Raw genomic sequence first — 23,195 nt, forward strand, 5'->3', positions numbered from 1 at the left:
ATTATTAAAATAAAATTGAACCCTGTGTTAGTCCAGAAAAGACCTAGATTTTTTGTCGAGTTGACGTTAAACCCACCCCTCTCTCTCTCTCTCTCTCTCTCTCTCCGTAGAATTTTTTTTTTTTCTGTATCAAATAATACCAACTAGTTGACTATTTACCGATTACATTTATCAAAACACCTGAACGAATATGTATTTGAGTTAGTCAATATTCTTCCAATCACGTTAAGACATATAATGTAAAAGAGCGGCGATAGAAGATCTCCTTGTATCAAACCATTCAAAAAAGAAAAAAGAAAAAAAAAACTCTTGCAGCACTTCTCGACTTTAGGACAGTTTATGTCTGTGACTATGACATGCCTTGTGCACATGTCATCCTTATGGGTAGGATTTTACCATAGTTTGGGTACTCTCTAATGGGTGGACATATATTTCATTAAAAAAATCAAACTTTCCCGCGTGATTTCCATTCTGTATTGCTTGTTTTGACTGTGAGGTTTTTTTCTTGCAGTTTTCTAGCACTGTATATTTAAGTTTAAAAAGGCAGTAGTTCGAACTGAACAGACCCAACCAATGATTTTATAAGGCAATGCGTCAGACACTTTTTTAAAGGCAATTACTTGTCAGTTTCTGCAGCAAGTTTTTTTTGTTTACTCATTAACCTTGTAACGGAAGTGGCCAAAACAAAACATTCTAGTCCCCTCGTTTATTTACAAAATAAAACAATAATTGGGTGTGTTAAGTTTTCTAATGAGACCCGCCAATACAATGACTAACTGGCTATGATAGTTCGGTAGAGGTGAATTTACCTGCGGAACGTGACCTTAGATCTAAAGTTGTTCTACAAAAGGCCATGTAGGTTACAAACATCTATATATCGCTTCGTTGGGTTTCCGGATGTATACTATAACTAACCAGCCCGAGTAGCTATAGTATGATATCTCTTGCCACTTGACAATAGGGATTTTTTTCCAAGAAAAGTAAACGCCTCATTAATGACAAGTTGTCGACGAACGGACCACGTGGTAAATCTAAACCAATGGGAAATGTTTAAAGAAGTCGTGCTCAGATTGTTAAAAATAATTTGTGCATTATCGACAATGTATTTTACAAATTTATAAAATCTTCCTTCCGTATCCATTCTTTATAAATATCCAGTGATGTCACCGAACCATGGATAGATCCTGGATTCATTAAAATAAAACCCGGGACGCCCACCCTTTTGGCGTGTATTTAAACACATTTGCTACCATGTAAAATTCAAATTGGAAAGACAATCCAAACGAAAGAGCAGCATATAATCTTAAAGAATGGAAGTTGTAGCTAAGGTAAACTTTAGTTTATATTATTATATTTTGATTTCTCAATTTGCTGGTATGAAACTGAATGTAGTGGTATATTGTGCAAGTAAATTGTGTTAGTTTATTGCAGTTGTATGTTTATATTTTACTAAAAAGCATAAGATATAAAAATATTAAGATTTTCTCGTGTTGTATAACTGGATTACACATGGGGCTAAATCGCTCTTTTGTTTTTATGTAAGTTATTTTGGTGATTAAGTTTTTAGTTATGTGCCTCGGATTTGTTCTAAAATATTAACCAATTTCCGTTTACAACATGTGGTGATAATCGCTTATTTTTCCTAAGCTTTGTTTAATACGGGTGACAAATTTGGGGGGTATTATACCAAAAACTTGCGGCAAGGTAGTAACACTACTCTATTCCTCAACTGATATTCGTCAAGTGTTTATGATAAATTTAGGTTTTTGTTTTTAAATATAGTTTTAACATTTTTGTTTACTTTTTTTCGAACTAATTTGTTTCGATATTTTTAAATCGCGTTCTTAAATTACTATTTAAAACATAAAAAATACTATAAATTTTCAGGTAGTTTTTAACTGTGCCTTAGAATTCAATAGCTTCATTGGTATAACTCGTGAATAAGTCAATTTGTTCGTTGCTTGTTAATTTAATTGACTTTAAACGTCTTTTAAAAATTAATTAAGGATTAAAGAATTAAATGGTTTATTTATGAACAGGAATTATCAAGAAATATGAAAAGTGTGGGAAAACACAGGCGACAAGTGGCGGCATCTATCAGACGATACGCATCACTACCCGACGACAAAACAATACACGGTCGACAATATCATCAAGGAGCAGTGGCAGTAAAAGGTAAACAAATATTTTTTTCATTACAAAACAAAGCTAAGCATATTTTAAATACTGTGGTTCGAATTTAAAGAAGCTCCAATATGCCAGATTAAATGCTTTAATATATATAGACGAATACGTTTATTAAAAAACAAACAACATTTTGTATCCAAATGGAAAAGGAAATCAGTCTGTTCTGACTTAAGTTCTGACCAGGCTTACATGACGTTCTTCATCTTATGTGTCTTATGACAGGACATGAACGTAATGATAGTTCTGCCATCTCTTTCGTACAGGCTTTATTTTATACCATATTTACGTTAATGTCATACTAAAAGTATTTACATTAATATTGTATATATTTTTATTACTTCTTAAGTATGCCGTGTTGCTCCTATAAATCTTGTCCTTATAAAAAGTGTCTGTGTTGGTCCTATAAATCTTGTCCTTATAAAAAGTGTCTGTGTTGGGGTTTGGCGGGGGGGGGGGGGGTGCTTGAACGCGTATGTTTTAAATCCTAAGTCAAGTAGCATGGTTTCGATCCAAGGAGAGTTTTCTTCGTGACTTTCGTTACCCCCTACGTACAAGTGAATCATTGAAATAAAAATGTACCACACGTTATTCAATAATACGAAACTTTATTAGATAATGAAAAAGTTTACTTGTTTTAAAGAAAATGCAATTTGTTGAGTTCCAGTCTACATTTATGTTTTCTTTTTTATTTTCATAGAAAATCTCCCCCCGGTCAGTGTGACGTCATGGATATCAGACATCGTAGCAAACACCACTTTTGACAACCTATCCGATGTCACAATTTCCAGAAGCAAACGCATGATGCTGGATACTCTTGGAGTTGGAATTCTTGGTGCCAAAACTGAAATATCAGAAATAGTCTCAAAATGCGTCGCTAGCGGTGCCTTTGACTCTGTTCACGATGACAAACTGGTAAAGAGCTCTCTGTGGGGAGTGTCCGGAAAAAAGGCTTCACCAGCAATTGCAGCTTACATAAATGGCGTTAATGTCCACGCCATGGATTTTGATGATACCTGGTTTCCGGCTACACACCCTAGTGGACCTGTTCTTCCTGCCATCATAGCTTTAGCGGAGACGATGACCGGATCTCTTGAACCAACCACACAAGATCTGTTAGTAGCTTACAATGTTGGTATTGAAGTCCAGGGCTTGTTGCTTCGCTGTTCAGAAATTGCAAAGGAAATTCCTCAAAGGTAAGTGCACACTATATATTTGTCTACTTGTGCTTAATAGATCAACTCTAATAAACCTAACTGTAATATTTAAATAATGATGGCGGTTTTCATACACACCGCCGCTTATGTTTAATCTAATACCACATCACCACTAGGAATGTCAGTCTCTATCACATCTTCCAACTTGGTCCACAAATATTTGTATTCTTCTGTCTATATAACACGATTTTGTTTATGTACGATTTCGTTTTTCTGAACTGTGACGATAATGTTAGAATCATTGAAAAATTAAATTACACATTTTTATATTTTTCACAATTCAATTACAGGTTTCATCCACCAGCAGTTGTAGGGGTTATGGGTAGTGCTGCAGCTTCAGCTCGTCTCTTAGGCCTTGGTCCAAAGAAGAGTCGTCATGCGCTCGCTATCGCTGCATCCTTTGCTGGGGCACCAATGGCCAATGCTGGAACGACAACCAAGCCTCTTCATTCCGGAAAAGCTGCGAGATTTGGACTGGAAGCAGCTCTCTTGGCTGATTATGGACTCGAAGGTAATAGCGATATCCTCGATATGGCCTCTGGTTATGGTGCTTTCTATGATGATTATAATCCTGAAGAATTCCTGATCAATCATTCCGGTAGAACAGAATTTGTTCTACATGATCAAGATGTAGCCATTAAACGATACCCGGCTCATCTTGGTATGCATTGGGCCATAGATGCTTCTCTCGGTGCCAGAAATAAAGTATTCCCATTTGATGAACAGATCCACCCAGACCAAATTGATTCCATTGACATTTTGGCACCAAAATCCAAATATATCAACCGACCACTACCTTCATCTGAGCACGAGGCTCGACATTCCTTTCAGTTCAACGTCTGTACAGCACTTCTTGATGGTCATGTCACCTCAGATTCGTATCGCTCTAGTCACCGCCTTCGACCACAACTGGTAAATCTGTTGAAGAAAGCGGAAATCAGCACACCATCCGATAACCTAGCTACCTTTAAAGATATGTACATCGAGGTTCGCATTGTCCTTAAAGATGGCACGCAAGCCATATCCAGATGTGATACCCCGTATGGTCATTGGAGAAACCCTCTCTCCCAGAAAGATTTGGAAGGAAAATTTTTAACCAACACATCTTCACTTCATCTCACGAAACAATCTGAATTCATTAACCAAATCAGAAATATGGATAAAAGAAATCGATCTTCAAATTTCCTAAGTTTATTTCATTAAAACTGGGAGAATTCCGTACTGAATCTCTAACACCTTCATCTTTGATTATCTCTATTGAGTTATTATGATTTCACACTTCATCATCTTGTCATAACGTGTATGTTAATCATAAACTGTAAACACAAATAGTAAGTCAACTGAATATTATAAAATTCATATAATTTTTGCTCGGATGCCGCTTAACGTCACCTATATGTATTTAAAGTCAATTCTCATTTGTCATTATTCATATTTAGTTTATTTTACAAACTAATCCAGTTAAAAACTAATAGTAAGTCAACTGAATATTATAAAATTCATATAATTTTTGCTCGGATGCAGCTTAACGTCATCTATATGTATTTAAAGTCAATTCTCATTTGTCATTATTTATATTTAGTTTATTTTACAAACTAATCCAGTTCGCTTTTATACTAATTAATCAGCCGTTGATAGCAGTTTACATCTTAATAATTGATTTGATTAATTGGTAAAAGTGAAAATATGTGCATAAATATTTATGTGTAAATAACATGATCTTGTTTGTATATAAAAATTCGTTTCATTTTGTAAAAAGTGTAAATAAATATTTTTTATTTTTTTATATTTTATGTGATAATTTAATAGAATTTGACTGTTATAGTTGTTTTAGTAAATGCTGAGATGTGTCTTAAGTCTTTCCCTAGCTATTGTTTTCCGTACACATTGACATGCACTTAAAAGACCCTTTGACAGTTGGAATTCAATATAGAGTAGGCCGTAGTGCCGCTGTTCGGGCAATATTTTATCATAGCACACTGTGTGGCGTATGTCCGTCTTCATTAGCCCACCAGACGGAGCAGAACAGTAGAGCGTTTAACCCCATTTTGATTCATTGTATGCTTTATTAGTCCCAACCGTCCGCCCGCCAAAATTTGTATATTACATTACTCTTATTACTATATACGCTTCGATAAATAGCAGCAATATGGCCATCATCCTAGTGGGTGTATAGATTACATACAGTGCAGAGCAACACGACTTTAAACTCCATTTCGATCTCTTCTTCTAACTGAGTATCGTATACATGAAACCAACTGGTACAGACAAGTAGTGGGCTAATCCCGATTCCATGACATTTCTGAAATCGTGGCCCAGTATGGCACTGGCTTACTAACCAGGAGTTCCAGACTTCAAGAAACTTGGCCAAGAGAGTTCCTCGGAATTGTCCAGTCTAGTTGCACCGTGTCAGTAGTGCAGGACAGTTATAGGCGTCTAGTCCGTGCAGATGGGTGGGAAAAGTGAGATCCACTCGCGTTCTCGATGTAATGGGGTGTAACGTCCTACTGTTCTGCTCATAAACTGGACTATAAAGGCGGGCATACGCCATACATTATATCCTAAAATAGTATAACGTGTCTACACGTTAAATTCTTTGCTCCTTTAACGCATCAGGACAGAAAGCCAGGGGGTATAACTCCTTCACAGTAGACACGTTATACTATTTTAGGATATAATGTATAAAGGTTTATATCTATTTTTATGTCTAATCCATCTTAATAAAAGAAACAAATTCTTCAATAAATCTATTCTACTGTAACAGCGATACAAAACCACAGCCGCGTTTGTATTTTAGATTCGTTTACAAATGAAATGAAACGAGGTTTAGCTTTTTATTTTACTTCAGAAACCGGGCTAATGAAGACACGCATACCCACGATAGGAATTTTGCCTGGACAGTGGAATGTTTCCAGGTCAGCCTTCGGTCAAAGATTACGCCAAGGAACTTGGTTTGGTCTTTAAACTCGATTGTTTTCCCATTCATACACAGAGTTATTCTGCTTATCCCTCTATCCCTGCTTACAAGCATACCGACTGTTTTCTTCTCCGAGACATTGAATCCCCAATCGTTTGCCCATGCCATGAATTTGTCTAAGGCCTTCTGCATTTTCTTTTGTAGTTCACAGAAGTTCCTCCCTTTCCTCCATATGGTACTGTCATCAGCAAATTTAGCTAACTCAGTTTTGGCGTCGAGGTAGGACGATTTCTGTATGTCGTTGATCATGATATTGAAGAGAGTGGGACTGATAACCGATCCCTGAGGCGTGCCATTTTCTAATGTTTGCCGGCACTCAGGAATCTGCCAACATTCACCTGTATCTTTCTATCGCTCAGAAAGCTTTTGATCCACCGAAACATTATGCCCGTTATACCAATACGTCCTAACTTGAAGAGCAGCCCGTCTAGCCAGACTAAATCGAAAGCCTTAGTTAAATCTACGAGTTCCCAGAGAGGAGTGCCTGCGACATGACTTGCTGTAGTCTCACCAAGTGGACCGTTGTTGAACGCCCTTTCCTGAACCGGCTTTGATTTTCGTCGATCAGTCGGTTGCTCTTCAGATAGAACTGTAGTCGTATGTTAACCATTGTTTCCAAGGTTTTGCACAGTGTGGATGTCAAACTTACTGGTCGATAGGACTCTGCCTTTGTTCTCTCTTTACCTGGTTTTGGAAGAGGGATGACGTTGGCTTTCCGCCATTCTTTAGGTACCTCTCCTGCCAGCCAGGATGTGTTGAAGAAGTTTAGTAGTATCCTTTTGGCATTTCTAGGCAGATGTTTGAGCATCGAGTACTTTACTTTGTCCTCACCAGCCGCACTATCCTTCTTGAGGAAAAGAGCCTGATTTAACTCCTCCTCAGAGAAGGGTAGATTGATTGGTTTAGCCCCTTCATTAGGTTCAATTTCTAATGAAGGGTGCTGTGAGTAAAAGATTTCCTTTCTCTTCAGAAACTCTGGTGATTGGTTTTCGTCCCTGCTTGCGTCAGCGAAAGCTTTTGCAAGTAGATCTGCCTTTTCATTGCCGTTGGTAACATACTCATCTCCATTCTTTAGGTTTGGTGAAATGAAATGGAGTTTAACGTCCTACTGTTCTGCTCCTAACCTGGGCTAATGAAGACGGACATACGCCATACAGTGTGCTATGAGGGAAATTTTGCCCGGACAGCGGCACTACGGCCTACTCTTATATCGAATTCCAACTGTCAAGGGATCTTTTACGTGCACGCCAATGTGTACACGGGACCTCGGTTTTTCGTCCCATCCGAACGACTAGACAGCTTTCCTTGTCAGCCCCTCCGTCCTGCATCACTGACAAGGGAGAACCACGCCGGAAAATCTGGATGAACTTTCTCGGCCAATGCAGGGATCGAACACCCGACCTCCAGGCTAGCGAGCTAGCGTCTTACCCACTTAGCCACGTGATCCCCCTCTTTAGGTTTGGTATGTTGAATGATCTGCGCTTCCCGTTCATGGCGTTCAGCTTCTTCCAGACGGCACCTGTTTGCGTGTTTTGATTCAACGCATTACAGAATGTCATCCAGTGTCCGCTTTGTGCCTTCCGGATGGTGTCTCTTGCGGCGTATTTCAACTTCAGGTAGTTTTGGTGATTGACTTCATTGTAGTGGCGTTTCCGTAGGCGTAGTGCCTTCTTTCTTTCGTTAACCGCCTTCTGACATTCTGGTGACCACCAAGGTTTTCTAATCCTTGATTGCCCTCCAGAAGTCTTGGGAATGGAGTTGTCTGCGGCACCTATACTAGCACTCGTGATGTTGGCTGCGTACACGTCGATGTTGGCATCGATGATGTCTTCTTCTTTCCACCCAAGGCAGCCTACACGGAAGTTAGCCCAATCAGCCTCTTTTATTTTCCAATTGGGTTTCCCGTTACAGACTTCCCTGGTTGTTTCACATTGGATGCAGAGTTCTATCAGTAGATGGTCGCTGCCAAGTGTTTCATCTTCGTGTACTTGCCAGTCGCAGCGGTTTGCCATACCAAGCGTACAGAGCGTGAGATCCAGATGTGAAGGTGAGGCATTTCCTCCAACAAAAGTAGGGCTCTCGTCGTTCAGTACGCATAGGTCGTTCTCTTCTATTATTGAGCATAGGCTAATCCCCCGACAGTCATTCCTCGGTGACCCCCACAGGACATGTTTTGCGTTGAAATCCCCGCAAAACACAAATTCGCCCTGCGGAAGCTGGTCGAGAAGTGACTGGAAGTCAACTGGTTTTCTCGTGACATCTGGGGGTACATAGACGTTCACTATTGTCAATTTTGTATTATTGCTCAATGTGATGGCTATGCCCATTGCTTCTAGAGGGTCCTCTACGTCCAGCGAAACAGAAATATAATTTAAGTTATCACTGACGTAGATGGCAAGACCACCGCCACGTGTCGTGCTGCCCGGTCTGTCCCTTCTCTGACAAGTGTATCCGGGCAAGTAGATGTCGTTCTTGGTTGGTAGTAGCTTGGTTTCTTGGAGGCATATTACATCTTTGGGGTTGCGGGTGATGTATTTTCTCAGCTCAGCACATCTGGGGGCCAGTCCATTAACGTTTAGTTGTAGAACTTTTACCTGGCCCGCCATGATGACTGTCCGGATGGATGCCTCTCTGTCTTGTCTATTTATTGGTCAATTGGCGTTTCACATTCCATAGGAGGTACCTCATTAGTGTTCGTCTTTGGTGTTAAAACCGGCAAGCAACTGGGCATATCGCCAGTGCTGTAGTGACGAACATGAGATATCCTTCTACGGAGTGCGAGGTTTGCCGTTTGATCGCCTTTTGTGGTTTCTTCTTCTCTTGATCTTTTTTTTACCGTGTTGATTGAATTAATCATGACACACAGGACATCGGGGTTGACCATGTGTGTCCTTATTTTGCCGAGTAGGTTTGTCATCTTGGTAGTTTGGTCCTCATTGGACACGGCCACCCGGAGGAACTCGATCATGAAGTTCATGAAGCCACTTTCCGTTTTAAATTTAGGAATGAAGTGTGATTCATGAACATTCGTTTTCGGTTCCTCTTCCTTCTTGGATTTGGTCTTATTCTTTGGTGTTGGTTTGTCTTTTTGGTTGGGTGCCGTGGTGGGTTTTTTCGGCGTTGTTTGGGATGTCGATGGAATCGGCCCCGGAATTGGTTTTGCAACCGGAGCCCTATTCCTGACATCTTTTGTCCTCCCTTCCTTCTTTTTCAGCATCAATGAGGCTTCATTGAAACTTACCTGGATCTTTAGAGTTTCCTTGGTGTTCTGGATTTTCGGGCATTCAGGAGAGTTCGTTGCGTGACCTCCTTTACAGTTCGAACATTTTTTTTGAATGCCCGCCCTGCAGTCGGTCGTCGCATGACTCCCCCCACACTGGGCGCACACAATCTTTCCTTTGCAGTACTTGACTGTGTGCCCCAGCTTCTGACAGTTGGCGCACTGCCTTACCCTCTGTACATAGGGGTGAGTACGTCGGTTGAGGTAGACGATTTTAAGTGCCTCGGGCGCTGTACCTTTCTTGAAGGTTAGGGCGACGCTTCCCTGGTCCTTCCCCTCGGCCACTTTAAACCGATATACCTCGGTTGCTTGGTACCCCCTCTCTATTAGATCCTCCAGAATTTCGTCCCCGATATATTCGGCTGGTTTCCCATGAACAACCATGTGATAAAGTAACATAATAAATGTTATCTTTAATGTCGACGTAATTAATTATATGGAAAAAAAACCACACAAGATTTTAAAAATGTACACAAGTTTGTGTTAAGACATTGAAAAGAACACAAACTTGTGTCATTGCAATGCAATACAACACAAACATGTGTTGAATATTTTTAACACAAGTCCTTGTGTTGAGATCCAACACAAGGTTTTTTTCAGTGTAAAGACCCTTACGCGCAAGCGAATTATTGAAATAAAATTGAACCATATATTAGTCGCGAAATGTGGGGTGAACGTTAACCCCCCCCCCTCTCTCTCTCTCTCTCTCTCTCTCTTGAAGTCATAAATTACAATTTATCATACGATATTTTTAATTTTCACTCTTTAAACAGTAATAATTTTTTACCGAGATCTCCTACACATTAGTCTGTTCGGTCGGGTGGTTTTAACGACAAAATGAGTAAAATTACATTGGTCAAAAGGTCAAGACAGATTGATATTAGACAGGGTATTCCCCTTCCCTAACACCATTTCTTTAATGATACTCGGACGTTTTGATTGAATGGCGTATGAGTAATCCATATTATTATATCAGTACTACGAATGAGTAATCAATATTATTATATATCTAAGTCACATCAGAACTACGAAAGTATTTTCAAGTATATTTCTATTTAAACACGGGGATATCATTTTATTGAACTAACTTATCTTTTATACGAAAAGAAATAAAAACCAGGAAGTTATGGTCAGAATAATGGTTTAAGACCTTACAAATGAAAGGGACTTTTATCTATATCGTATCTTTCCTTGTCTGTCACTTTTTACGATACTTTGGACTTCATTACCCACCCCCGCTCTTGTCGATTAATAGGACCGAACATTTCTCAAAGTAGAAATTAACTGGCATCTAGGCAGACCACCATTAGATTCCACAGTTTCGTTACCCACGAATGACGTTCTTTTCAGTAATAGCACCCCTCCCCCCCTTTTCTTGCAAGGTTACTTGTCTTGAAATTTTAGTCTAGAATCGAAAAGAATAAAGAAATTTGTTTGCGATATCACTCAAGTGGAAACACACGTTACGCAACACGAACGAACGGACGGACGGACGGACGAACGAACGAAGAAGGTGTCTTGAATATTCATGGTTTCGAGTCAGAAGGATATAGGAGTTAAGATGATGGTTACGGTGTTACGGCGGGCAGTCACACGTTTATAGTCTTCAACCGTATACAAACTATGACATGGCCAGGACTTGATCCGTCTGTGGTGGAAAACATTCATTCCAACGACAAGTTGGGCAAAAGTCTGACATGGTCAGGTCTTGCTCCGCCTGTGGTGGAAGACATTCATCCCAACGACAATTTGGGCAAAAGTTGGAACCGAGCAAAGAGAGAGACAAGAATTAACAAGAGGCATATTTTATATATAGTCAAACAATGTGTTTACAAGGTTGTTATTAAGGTGAAACTTACTACTTGGGTAGGGTTTAACGTCCACTTCTACAATGTTTACGAGTCATATTAAATATATATATAGTCAAATAATGTGTTTACACGGTTGAATGCTTACACGATAGTTGTTATTAAGGATAAGCTTACTACCAGGGTGGGGTTTAACGTCCGCTTCTCTAATATATAATACATCAGACCATACACATTTTCATTTATTTGGATCTTGGTAGCTAATTAACCTTTACGTATTTTTATTAAGTAGAACGCACATAACTTTCCCTTTAATTTCTTTGTTGTTTGAAACAGGATCTGAATACATAAAGTTTAGCTGACCGTGATATTTATTTTAACTCCTTCTTCAAATACTCGATTGAACCAATCAAATCATTGGTCAATAAGAAGTTTTCCTTAAAATCAGACGCAATAAAAAAATACCCCGTATCTAATTATGCGAAACGAAGTGTCCCCACAGATCTTTGTAATTAATTCATTTTAATTCATTTCCTGTTATTTTATTATTTCTTTTGCTTATTTCCATTTTTTTTATAAAACCTTCTACAAACATCAATCTATAAAAGTAGTTGTGCCTTTTTGGATTTAATGATAAAAAAAATAAAATCAATATGAATATATTTATCTTAGTTTGTATTATATACTCTTCCAAAAAAGTAGGGAATATTGAAATACAAATACCTATGCAGGTTGTGATATGATAAATATTAATGGACACTTGACATGCTTTGAGAGTATGTATACAGATGAAGAACTTATCGCCCCAACAGAACCACTGAGCTGCGCATGCGACACGCAATAGAGCCATACACGTGGGAGGGGTTCATTGTCAAATTTGACACTTCAAGGAAAGGTTGATGAAAACTGCCGCTTGCTGGTTTATCCTATCCCTGTTTGCTTTCCTATTGGTTCTTGCATAAGATTTACTGTTTAGCGTATCGTTGCTTCAGTGTGTTACATTGATTAGGAGCATGCCACGACGAATTGCTGAATGTCTGAGGATTTGTTTATCTCTTTGCGAGTGAAATGGGGCCGTCAAATAATTCGCCCATATGAACTGTTTATGTTCATGTGTAGGCAATTGGCCTGTTATTAACATACAATGGTTACCTCTAATAAAAACAGCAGTGCATTTCCGCAGTTTTGAATTGTTTCTGAATAGCATGTTGCTAATTATCTGGTATTTAATTATTTTGTACAAATAAATATGCAAGGGCGCTGTGTATTGATGAGACTTCTTGTTTTCTTTCTTTTAACTTACCAGTCTGTTCAGTTTTGTTATACATGGTTTAAGAGGGAAGGGGGTAATGGTTAGCGGTGTGCGTTGTATCATAAGGTCTGTTATTCAGTCAGCTGGCGTGGGTTTTCTCTGGGTCCTCCGTTTCCTCCCACTGTTAAAGACCCCTATACACGCAAGCGAATTATTGAAATAAAATTAAACCATATATTAGTTAAACCGCATCTCTCTCTCCCTCTCTCTCTCTCTCTCTCTCTACATGTCTGTGTGGGTGTTATGAAGTTAAACCCGGATAGTTCGGTTAGCCTCTTAGTTAAAGACAGTGTGTTTATTAATACATCTGTCAATGCTCATTTGTCTCCACGTCAACATACACTTACTCGAAATAAATAATGGCAGCTCGTGATTTTAACAATACGCATGCTATGCATACAAAAATTATGTTTGGTTAGACTAAAAAAATCCGGAAGATCCGGGATTACAGACAAACAGGTTAATAAATTTTTTAGCTTTACTAATGAAACTGAAATTCAAAACATTCCACACCCAAATCCAACGTTGTTTCTGTTTAGATTCGGTAACTTCCTTGAAGGGTGTTGTCATAAAACCTACGATAGTGCCATTAAAATATATAAATAGTGTATTATATATTTCAATCGACGTCAAATAAAAAATTGAATTAGACAAAAAGTACGCCATCATATAGGGTTACCGTTGCACTCTACAGAAAGTTGGTCTCGACACGGCTAAATGTGCACGCTTCAGTTGCGTGTCTCGAACTGATTTCTGACTACCCCGCACTCTCTTTGAGTCGTTAAATAGCCATGGCACGTGCAATTCTCTACAAATATATCAACTATTACAGCCGTAAAAAATCTATTGTTGACGATTTTGAATAGCAGTAAAATGTAGCTTCTTGGTTATTACAGCAGCTTTAGAAATTACGTTTGTTTTATTTTTTAAATTGCTTTATCATTAACTGTACCGTTAAGAGCCGCATCTTTTGGTTTAGTACAAATAATATCTCTGAAACACTCGGGTTAGACAAGAACATGATACTAGCAGTAGTTTCATTTTACTTTTACAAGTTTCTTAAAACAATTGTTGAGTTGTCTAAAGTGCTTATTTCTAAATTCAATTTCTTGTTCTAGCTTTCTGTTATGTTTCGTAAAAAAGTAGTCTTGATTATCCCGACCTGTCAATCAGACGTAGAATGGTCGATAGACTGGTTAAGCGAGACTAATTTCAAAACAAGGGCACGTAACCTATCTTTTACTCAAAAGTGTCTGGATGTTATGGACGACACTTGGAACCAGTTTTCAGTCTATTATTTATAGATGATTAATGGTCATAGCTTATTAAGTACAACATGATCGTTTATTTAGTGACTATAATTGTGTGAAACTGATTTGAGGCTTGGCATATATATAAATATTGTGGCGTAATTGTCGAGATATTTGGAGATATTTATTTATGGTGGGTCACCCTACATCATAATTAATAGGAGGGTTAACCTTGACATGTGCAGGATTTCCGAGTACTATTTTTTGATTAATATTTTAAATGTCTTTTATATATCCTTAAATGACATTTAGAAGTAGAGGTGTAATATTCATAATAACACAACTTTATGGATTTACTGCTTCTTGGTTTATTACATGCAACGTTTCAATACTCTTACATATATCTTTATCAAGCAATGATCAATAATGAATAATAACCATACATTTATATTACATCCATGAGTAAGACAATTTAACAATAAAAACTTAACATTAATTAAACCTACATTATGCAAGAGCTTAATCTGCCTATTTCAGGTCTTATTAATTAGACATTTATTAACAAAACAAGACCATAATCAATTCTCGATGGCATCGAATACTCGAGATTTTAAATAGATTACAACGGTCCGCCATTTTAAACTTTAATTTAAAAATGGGAAAGCTAGTCTAAGTCTCGAATATACCAGTGCCCTGGTTGCCACTATGCACAAATCTTGTCAAAACTACCAACAGTGATAACTTGGCTTAGAATGAAGTAATTTGAATGAAATTTTCAATATTTTCATTTTACATTATCTATTTTTTTAGCTATCATAACAAGAATGGTCAGCTCTATATCTTAATCTTACATAATGTATCTTTAAGACTTATAACAACGCCCATTTCCCTTTGAATATGACTTTACTATCTCTCTTATTCATAACAGATTAAAACAGGGACCGAAGTCACCACCAAGGCTTAATAATAATCATACAATCAATACCCCTTTACTACAGTGGGGATCACCACGTGGCTAAGTGGGTAAAAGCTGGCTCGCTAGCCTGGAGGTCGGGTGTTCGATCCCTGCATTGTCCGATAAAGTTCATCCAGATTTTCCGGCGTGGTTCCCCCTTGTCAGTGATGTAGGACGGAGGGCCTGACAAGGACAGCTGTCTAGTCCTTCGGATGAGACGAAAAACCGAGGTCCCGTGTATACATTGGAATGCACGTAAAGGATCCCTTGGCAGTTGGAATTCGATATAAGAGTAGGCGATAGTGCCGCTGCCCGGGCAAAATTTCCCTCATAGCACACTGTATGGCGTATGCCCGTCTTCATTAGCCCAGTATAGGAGCAGAACAGTAGTACGTTAAACCCCATTTCATTTTCCCTTACTACAGAAATACATTGGTTAGAGTCTTTAAGCATGTCTTCTTAATAATATGGTAATTTAACCTTTTTTTTTTTTATATATTAGGCATAATTAATTAGGGTGATCCCACTCCCCTCTGTCCTTATGATATATTTCTTTTTAACATTTTATATATTTCTTTTTAACTATTGATATATTTCTTTTTCTTTTCCACTTTTTTTAAAAATTTATATCTCTTTTCAAATTAAAAGAAATGAAAGAAAACAGAAAAGATATTACCAAATAGAATATACAAAAAAGGGTAAGAAAATAAGGTACACAATAAAATTTTAGATTTTAATGAATAAAATAAACGGTCAGATATCAATAAATGAATAAAATAAGAATAAGATATTAAAAATGTTAATGAATAAAAGTAAGATATTAAACAGTAAGATGTAAGATTAAACATGCATTATTTAAAAGATAACTCTGCCTATTGCAGGTCTTTCTTTAAGCCTTATAATCAACTCTAGATGCTTAAGATATCTAGTGGATTTGAATACGTTTTGACTGAAAATTTCAGCATATTCTCTTTTCATTATCTCTTAATGCTATCGGATGTCTCCGATATTAAGTAGATTAGAACGGTCCAGTCATTTAATGATTTAATTTAAAATAGAGAAACGAGGGTAGCTTCGAACGACCAGTACTGAGGTTACAATCAATGTACATGTACACATACATCTTGTCAAACCTTCAAAGGCTAATATCTTCGCTCAGAATAAAGTAATTTATATGAAATTTTTCGATATATTCATTTTGCATTATCTTTTTTTTTGAACTGTTTTAGCAAGAATTGCCAACTCTAACCAAATCTTACATAATGCTTATTTAATGTATACAATATAATGCAATATATTAAAGGACGAATCTCGATTATATTTTGGAGAATAAAACTGCTTAATTTTGTGCCCTTAAAATCCTCTACCTTAGGGCAGCGCAACTAACTCATATACGTGATACGTTTTCAAACAACGTAAACCCGTCAGTCTTCATCTGGAAACGGAGACCGGTGTCCCAAGCTGTATTATAGGGTGTCTGGATAAAACCAGATTTTCATCTGATAAAAATAACGCGTAGGTGAAATTTACCTTTTGTTGTCAAGTATACAGCACGTGGGTCATGCACTGTATAGATCTCTAAAGGAAATTTTGCCCGGATATCGGCTCTACAGCCAACTCTTATATCGAATTCCAACGGCCAAGGGATCTTTTACGTACACCAATGTGTACACGGGACCTCGGTTTTTCGCCCCATTCGAACTACTAGACAGCTGTCCTTGTGAGACCCTACGTTCTGCAACACTGACAAGGGGAAACAACGAAGGAAAATCTCGATGAACTGAGAAACTAATGAATAACATATAATGTATTAGATTTATTTATACAATACAATGAAAAATGCCAGTGATTACAGTTCATAGACGTGGAAATAAAATATGATATTAATGGGTGAAAAATATGAATGATTAAATATTCATAATCTAAATAAATTGAGATGAATATCAAAATGGTATACCAAGTCTTTTGAACTTAGTTGTATTGATGCAAGCAACAACAACAAATCCAAACTCAAACCCATCCCCATATCGGATACATATATAAAATACAGATTATAATATTTATGAAAAACATCCGTATTTACAATCACCGTCTATATTTATCATCACGCTATATAAACATGTATATCATTTATTAATAGACTTTGACCCCTGACCCGGGGCACAACCCTTCCTGGACAGTATTAATATCTGTTTATCTACAAACATCCTGGTGACTATTGTAGTCATTAATATACAAGCATTAGTTGATAAGGTATTATTGTATTTTTAGAAACCGTGTCAGATTTGTTATAGGTCGACCTTTATCGATATTGTGGTCATATAGGTGTGATTTGCGTGATTTAAATTAATCAGTGATTCTAATTTTAAACGCTTTTCCGAATATACATAGAACAGGGAAAGTCTTGTTTAAAAATAATAATTCTTAAACTGAATAATTGTAATATTTCTAAACCTAGAAAGACGCCACCAGAAGATTACTGAATAAGCACTGTCAAGCCTCTGATGATATTAGCCATGTTGCAGATGGGACGATATCTTTTAACTTAGGCAATCGCCAACTGAATAGAGAGAGAGAGAGAGATAGGGTTTAACGTCCACTAGACACAAACTAGCTCATTTCGGGACTAACATATTTCCATAATTCGCTTGCGCGTAGGGGTCTTTAGCAGTGGGAGGAAACCGGAAGAACCCGGGTTTCGAAACTACGCCAGTTGACTCAATGACAGGCCTTATGATACAGCGCGCACGTGCTAACCATTCATCCCCCCCCACTTGAATACGATACTTTCTCGACCAATCGATATAACAGTACCCCCCCCCCCCCCGCCCGGCCCGCTCGCTAAACCTGTTATTGGAACTGGAAGAACTGCGACAGGATTAAATTCCATGTCACGTGATTGCAATTCGGAACCTTCCGGTCTGAAAATCATATACCACTCGCCCGGTTGTGGCGTACATGCATGGGACCTAGGATGAACAAGGTAACAATTTAACCACACATTAATCTCCAATAATCATATTAATAAACAATCATCATGATGTATCTAAGCCGATCAAATCATGGTTGTGATTTCGAACCCATTAAAGGCCACCCGCCTGTCATTGCCAAAATTAGTAGAGTAGATTTCTACGATCCCCAAGAATTAAGACTTAACCATGCATTATGCAAGAGCTAAATCTGTCTATTACAAGTCTTTATTTAGGCTTCAGATGCTATATAAATTACTAATTAGACCTCTATTTACATGACAAACTCAAAATCAAATCTGTAGACCCTCTGATACAGCTTGGATTTAAACAGTCGTCCATTTAAAATTAAATCAAGAAATGGCCGACCAAGCTAACCTTTTACCGTTAGTCACTGACGTAACCACCGGAAACTGATTTTAAAAGGCCTACCAAGCGAGGGTACCATAGCCATTGAGAACGTTACTTGATAATCGAGAATATGTGGGTGGATTTATCGTCTGTTAATCAAACGATCGACAATGCTTGTAGATGGTGCGGACACAGTTGATACCTATTTCTAGTCCAAACTTCCAACAGTTACATCCTCGTTCAGAATAAAGTAATTGGACTGAAATTTTCAATAATATTTTCTTTTTTATCATCTATTTTGAATTATTATAGCAAGAATGGCCAACTCTTTATTAAACTCTTAACTAATGTATCTTTAAGAGAACTCTAACTACAAATTATCCAGAAGTCCAGGAGAACTATGCCACGTTTAAGAACTTGTATATTATGAGATAAGTTTTGAAGCCAATTTATTCTTGAACTGTAATTTACATTATTTGCTTGGGTGTTCACTGTTCGGGTCATAAAATGTTAAAATAAAAGATATGTAAATTTTTAGTAAAAGACCTAAATTTTAGCTAATTTAACACATTAACCCATTTCCAGTAAATTAGCTTAAAATTTGTACCAACTTCCTTATTATATGTAGGTATTTCTCCCATTGTTGTTGGTGTTTAGTAACGACGTGTTGGTGGGGTGAAAAGTGGTTTGTCCTACTGAGAGACGATACAGACCTATTGGTCCAGAATAAAAAAAAACTCCTACAATTGTGAACTGTAACGGTTTCAATAGGTCTAGAGGTTAATTAAAGTTCTTCCCGCAATGACTTCTTTGTAGAGGAGTTTAACCCCAAATTAGGTTCAAATTCATTTATTAGCCAAACCGCTGAGTACAGATCCTTCTTGTTGATATATATTTTCTAATCTATAATTCAAAATCTATGAAATTATAGTGGTTATAGTGTCGAGCAAAGCATCGTATGCTTACTTTAAAGAGCACTTTATACTACTTCGTTATGAAGGAATGGATTACATTTAAATCCCACTCCACCATTCTAGGAAGTCCTTTGACTATTGTCTGGATATTACCATACGTTGTTTGTTTTGAATACTTCACTTGGCGGACCTTTTACCTTAAATTTATTATTCAAGTATGTCACAGTTATCGCATATAAATCTTCAATAGTGTTAAAATAAACACAATTGTGTTTAAAAAGGGGAATGTGTTTAAAAAGGGGAATTCCCTACCACGCCCAAACCCATTGACTCTATAACATAAACTGACATATGACCTTTTTATAAAAGAAAAATCCAAAATATTCTACACAGGTATGGTATTCTATTATCTGACCTTCCTTGTCCTCAATATTTATTCAGTGTCGTGCAGATAGAATTCCAGATTATATTTCCCAGTTGTCTAAATGAACAGGATCTATTTATAGCAATACCCCACAGTTACATAATTTGTTCATTGGAATGTTCTAACTAGATAAAAGATAAATTCGTTTTAAAATTCTGGGAATTTACATCGATTTCACGAAAAAGTGGGTGGTGGGTGGTAAAGTTTATCTTTGATTCGTTTTTAGTGAAAGGAACCAATGAGAACTCCGCGGTAGGACCACAGGCGCCGGTAACGTGGAAAATATTTAAAAAATAACATTAAGCTATGACTAAGTATATGTCTAAAGTCTGTTACGTCCATTTTCGTAAGCGAAATGATCAACTAACTGGTCTAATTCCTATTCTAAGTCAAGGGCAAATAACTCGTCTGAAACCTATTCTCTTTCATAAGATATAATAATAACGGGTTGGAATTAAGTAATTGCGATCAACGTTCCACGTTACAGGCGCCGGTGTGTAGGACCGGCGGCTGACATCTATTCGCCTACAGGTATATGACTGCAGAGATAGAGAGAGAGGCGCCTATATCATAATGTATGAGTGAGTTTAATGTCCACTCAACACAAGCATCCCCCATCTCTTACTAAATATGCCACATATGTCACCCACTTTGGACAACAGAAAATATTGAATTTTCGTTTGCATAGTAAAAAAGAGCGAGTGATATACCAATAGAGTTGTTCTGATTTTTTGACAGCCTGTTTGTGTGTTCCCAATAGATTGATTCCATTGTCGAAGATCTGTACAGCGAAATGGCCTCAAACACATTATTACGACACCCTGGTGGCCATTAATAATGAAAATATAAGTTGAAGACAGGGTGTATTGCATACCGAATATATAACGGTCGGACTAGATACAATATTATAGCGTCGACTTGGTCCCCGCTTCACATTGATTCATAGAACTACAATAATAGTATTAAAAATTCTTTGATTCATTGATGCTTTGTGCAAATAAAAATAGCACCAAACGAATAATTCTCAACACATATCGTCATAATTTGTATTGAAATAAAAGCTTTTACCAGCAACAATGAAGTTTTAATAATTAAAACAGTCACCGAACAGTTTTTCGGTGTGGCAATGCGTTTTACATTTTCGAAGCGACATTTGTTATATGCACAAATCATTACCCACGTCAAATCTCGGGTTGTGGATTAGTTTATTATTTGATAAGCTATGTGTAGTACCTGTAGGGTGCAAACAAACTTGCAATCTGATTAAAATACAGATCTATATTTCGTTTCGTTTTTTTTTATATATATATATATGTATTCCGATGGCCTCCACTGTATAGTGAAGACAAGTAAAACGAAATTTTGAACTATAAAAAACGAAACGAAATAGGATCTATGCTTTAATCAGATTGACAAACTTGCGAAGCATTTCTGCCATTTTGGCCCAACTTTACTCTAATCATATACATGTATGCATCTAAATGTGCAGAAATCTTGTCTCAGAGCTTCTGATTTTATAAAACCGTCGGGTAATATCCCAGACCTCATGTCAAACTTTGTAATCAAATAAAGGCCTTAGAACCTTCCACTACGGTGGCTAGAGTTAGATTTACCACTACCATCAGCAATGGGACCATTTCAAGGACTAACCAGGTTTAGCCCACAAAATTGTTGTTCTAAATGTTTGTTGATAAAATCCGATAGAAGAAAAGTCATGATGTTATTGCAAATAAATATCAATTTCTATGTCTGTCATCGTGATTGTGTGTTTTTTTTCTCGGACAAATATATCCGGGAGATGCAGTGGCTCGCCTCTTTTTTTGTCTATTCTGTATTTGGGTGTAGCTTCAATATTTATATTATTTACTGACTTTATGTCATGTCAAATCATGTGATTTAAGGGGCGATGGTCGTCAGGAAAAGTCACACCTTATCCATCCCTGCCATATTGCGCAAGTTTGTTTTATTGTTTTTGTTTACCTGAGACAGTGAATTCATAATTTTGAAGCACTTAAACATACATTATGCAAGCGCCAAAGCTGCCTCTTACAGGTCTTTCTTTAGGTCTGAAATGTTATACAAACTATTAATTAGACATTTATTAAGAGAACAAGACCATAATCAACTCTCGATAGCATCGGATACTCGAGATTTTAACTAGATGAGAATGGTTCGCCATTTAAAAATTTAATTTAAAAATGGGAAAGCGAGGCGAAGTCTCGAATATACCAGTACACTGGTTACCACAATGCACACATCTTGCCAAAACTACAAATAGTGGTAACGTGGCTCAGAATGAAGTAATTTGAATGAAATTTTCAATATTTTCATTTTACATTATCTATTTTGGGGCTATTACAGCAAGAATGGTTAGCTCTTTATCTAAATCTTGTATAATGTATCTTTAAACGTTTTCTATTGTGTATTTAAACTAAAAAGAATCACTCTATGTCCTACCAACATACAAATGAAATGAAATGGGGTTTAACGTCCTACTGTTTTGCTCCAAATTGGGCTTATGAAGACGGACATACGCCATACAGTGTGCTATATGAGGGAAATTTTGCCCGGACAGCGGCACTACGGCCTACTCTTATCTCGAATTCCAACTGTCAAGGGATATTTTACGTGCATGCCAATGTGTATACGAGACCTCGGTTTTTCGTCACATCCGAACGACTAGACAGCTGTTCTTGTCAAGCCCTCCTCCGTCCATTATCACTGACACGGGGGAAGCAAGCAGGCAAATCTGGATGAACTTTCTCGGCCAATGCAGGGATCGAACACCCGACTTCCAGGCTAGCGAACCAGCGTCTTACCCACATAGCCACCGTGATCTCCTACCAACATACAAACCATCGCAGCAGCTAATAAAAGTTGTCGTGTACGAGGAAGGGTATTCTGTCTAGAATACTTAGCAAACCAACAAACATTTTTCTTGTTGAACGTTTGCATCATCTATTTGTTGCAGTTTTGTTTTGATCTAGGTTAGTAAATTAGATCAAACCTATCCATACCAAACTGTTTCCGGATACGGGTATTGAATTGTGAGGTAGTGTTGTTTTGGCATTTGAGTCTTGATAGTCTTCTGACCTTTTGGACAATACTGTACAGTTTGTCAATAACATGCCGACACAGATTTGCTTACAAGTGTGACAAATGACTTTTTGTTTTAAAGATGTCTGTGTCAACAATGAATTTTTTTACACCAACCCGTAACAATCTCGCCGGGTCACGCACACCGCCTTGTTTTCAGTTAACGTCTGCTCTTTATGCTGTTAGTTTACAAGTCACTATGCGAATAATTCACAATCACCTAGATTTATTTTCTTTGCTCTTCTCTTTTCCCAAGATCTTACAATTTACATTGCAAGTCTATTGGACTTGCGTATGTTTTGGGCAATGCGCCCAATTTGTCATTGTTTTGGTCATTGGTTTTCGTACATTTTCTGTTTGTGTTAAAAGGGCGATTCAGACGTCTGTGTGGCAACATTCGAGAGATGAAAACAGTCTGGCAGATGCAATTGCTTCCCGGAATGTTATACCCAAGGAGT

The 23,195-nt window shown here is 37.5% G+C and overlaps 1 protein-coding gene across 2 annotated transcripts; it reads left to right on the forward strand.

The window, feature by feature from the left end:
• The first annotated feature begins 902 nt into the window (after positions 1–902).
• Positions 903–5,187, forward strand: LOC126818614 (cis-aconitate decarboxylase). 2 transcript variants are annotated; one of them, XM_050546122.2, is made up of 4 exons: positions 903–1,328; positions 2,040–2,175; positions 2,885–3,380; positions 3,692–5,187. In XM_050546122.2, exons 1-4 carry the CDS (start codon positions 1,311–1,313, stop codon positions 4,602–4,604), a joined length of 1,563 nt encoding a protein of 520 aa, XP_050402079.1. In that variant the 5' UTR covers positions 903–1,310; the 3' UTR covers positions 4,605–5,187. The 2 variants fall into 2 exon arrangements, with proteins under 2 accessions (XP_050402079.1, XP_050402080.1); XM_050546123.2 differs by lacking the exon at positions 903–1,328 and adding an exon at positions 1,684–1,704.
• The last annotated feature ends 18,008 nt before the right edge of the window (positions 5,188–23,195 follow it).

Source organism: Patella vulgata, chromosome 4 (genome assembly GCF_932274485.2).
Source record: "Patella vulgata chromosome 4, xgPatVulg1.2, whole genome shotgun sequence".
NCBI lineage: Eukaryota > Metazoa > Mollusca > Gastropoda > Patellidae > Patella > Patella vulgata.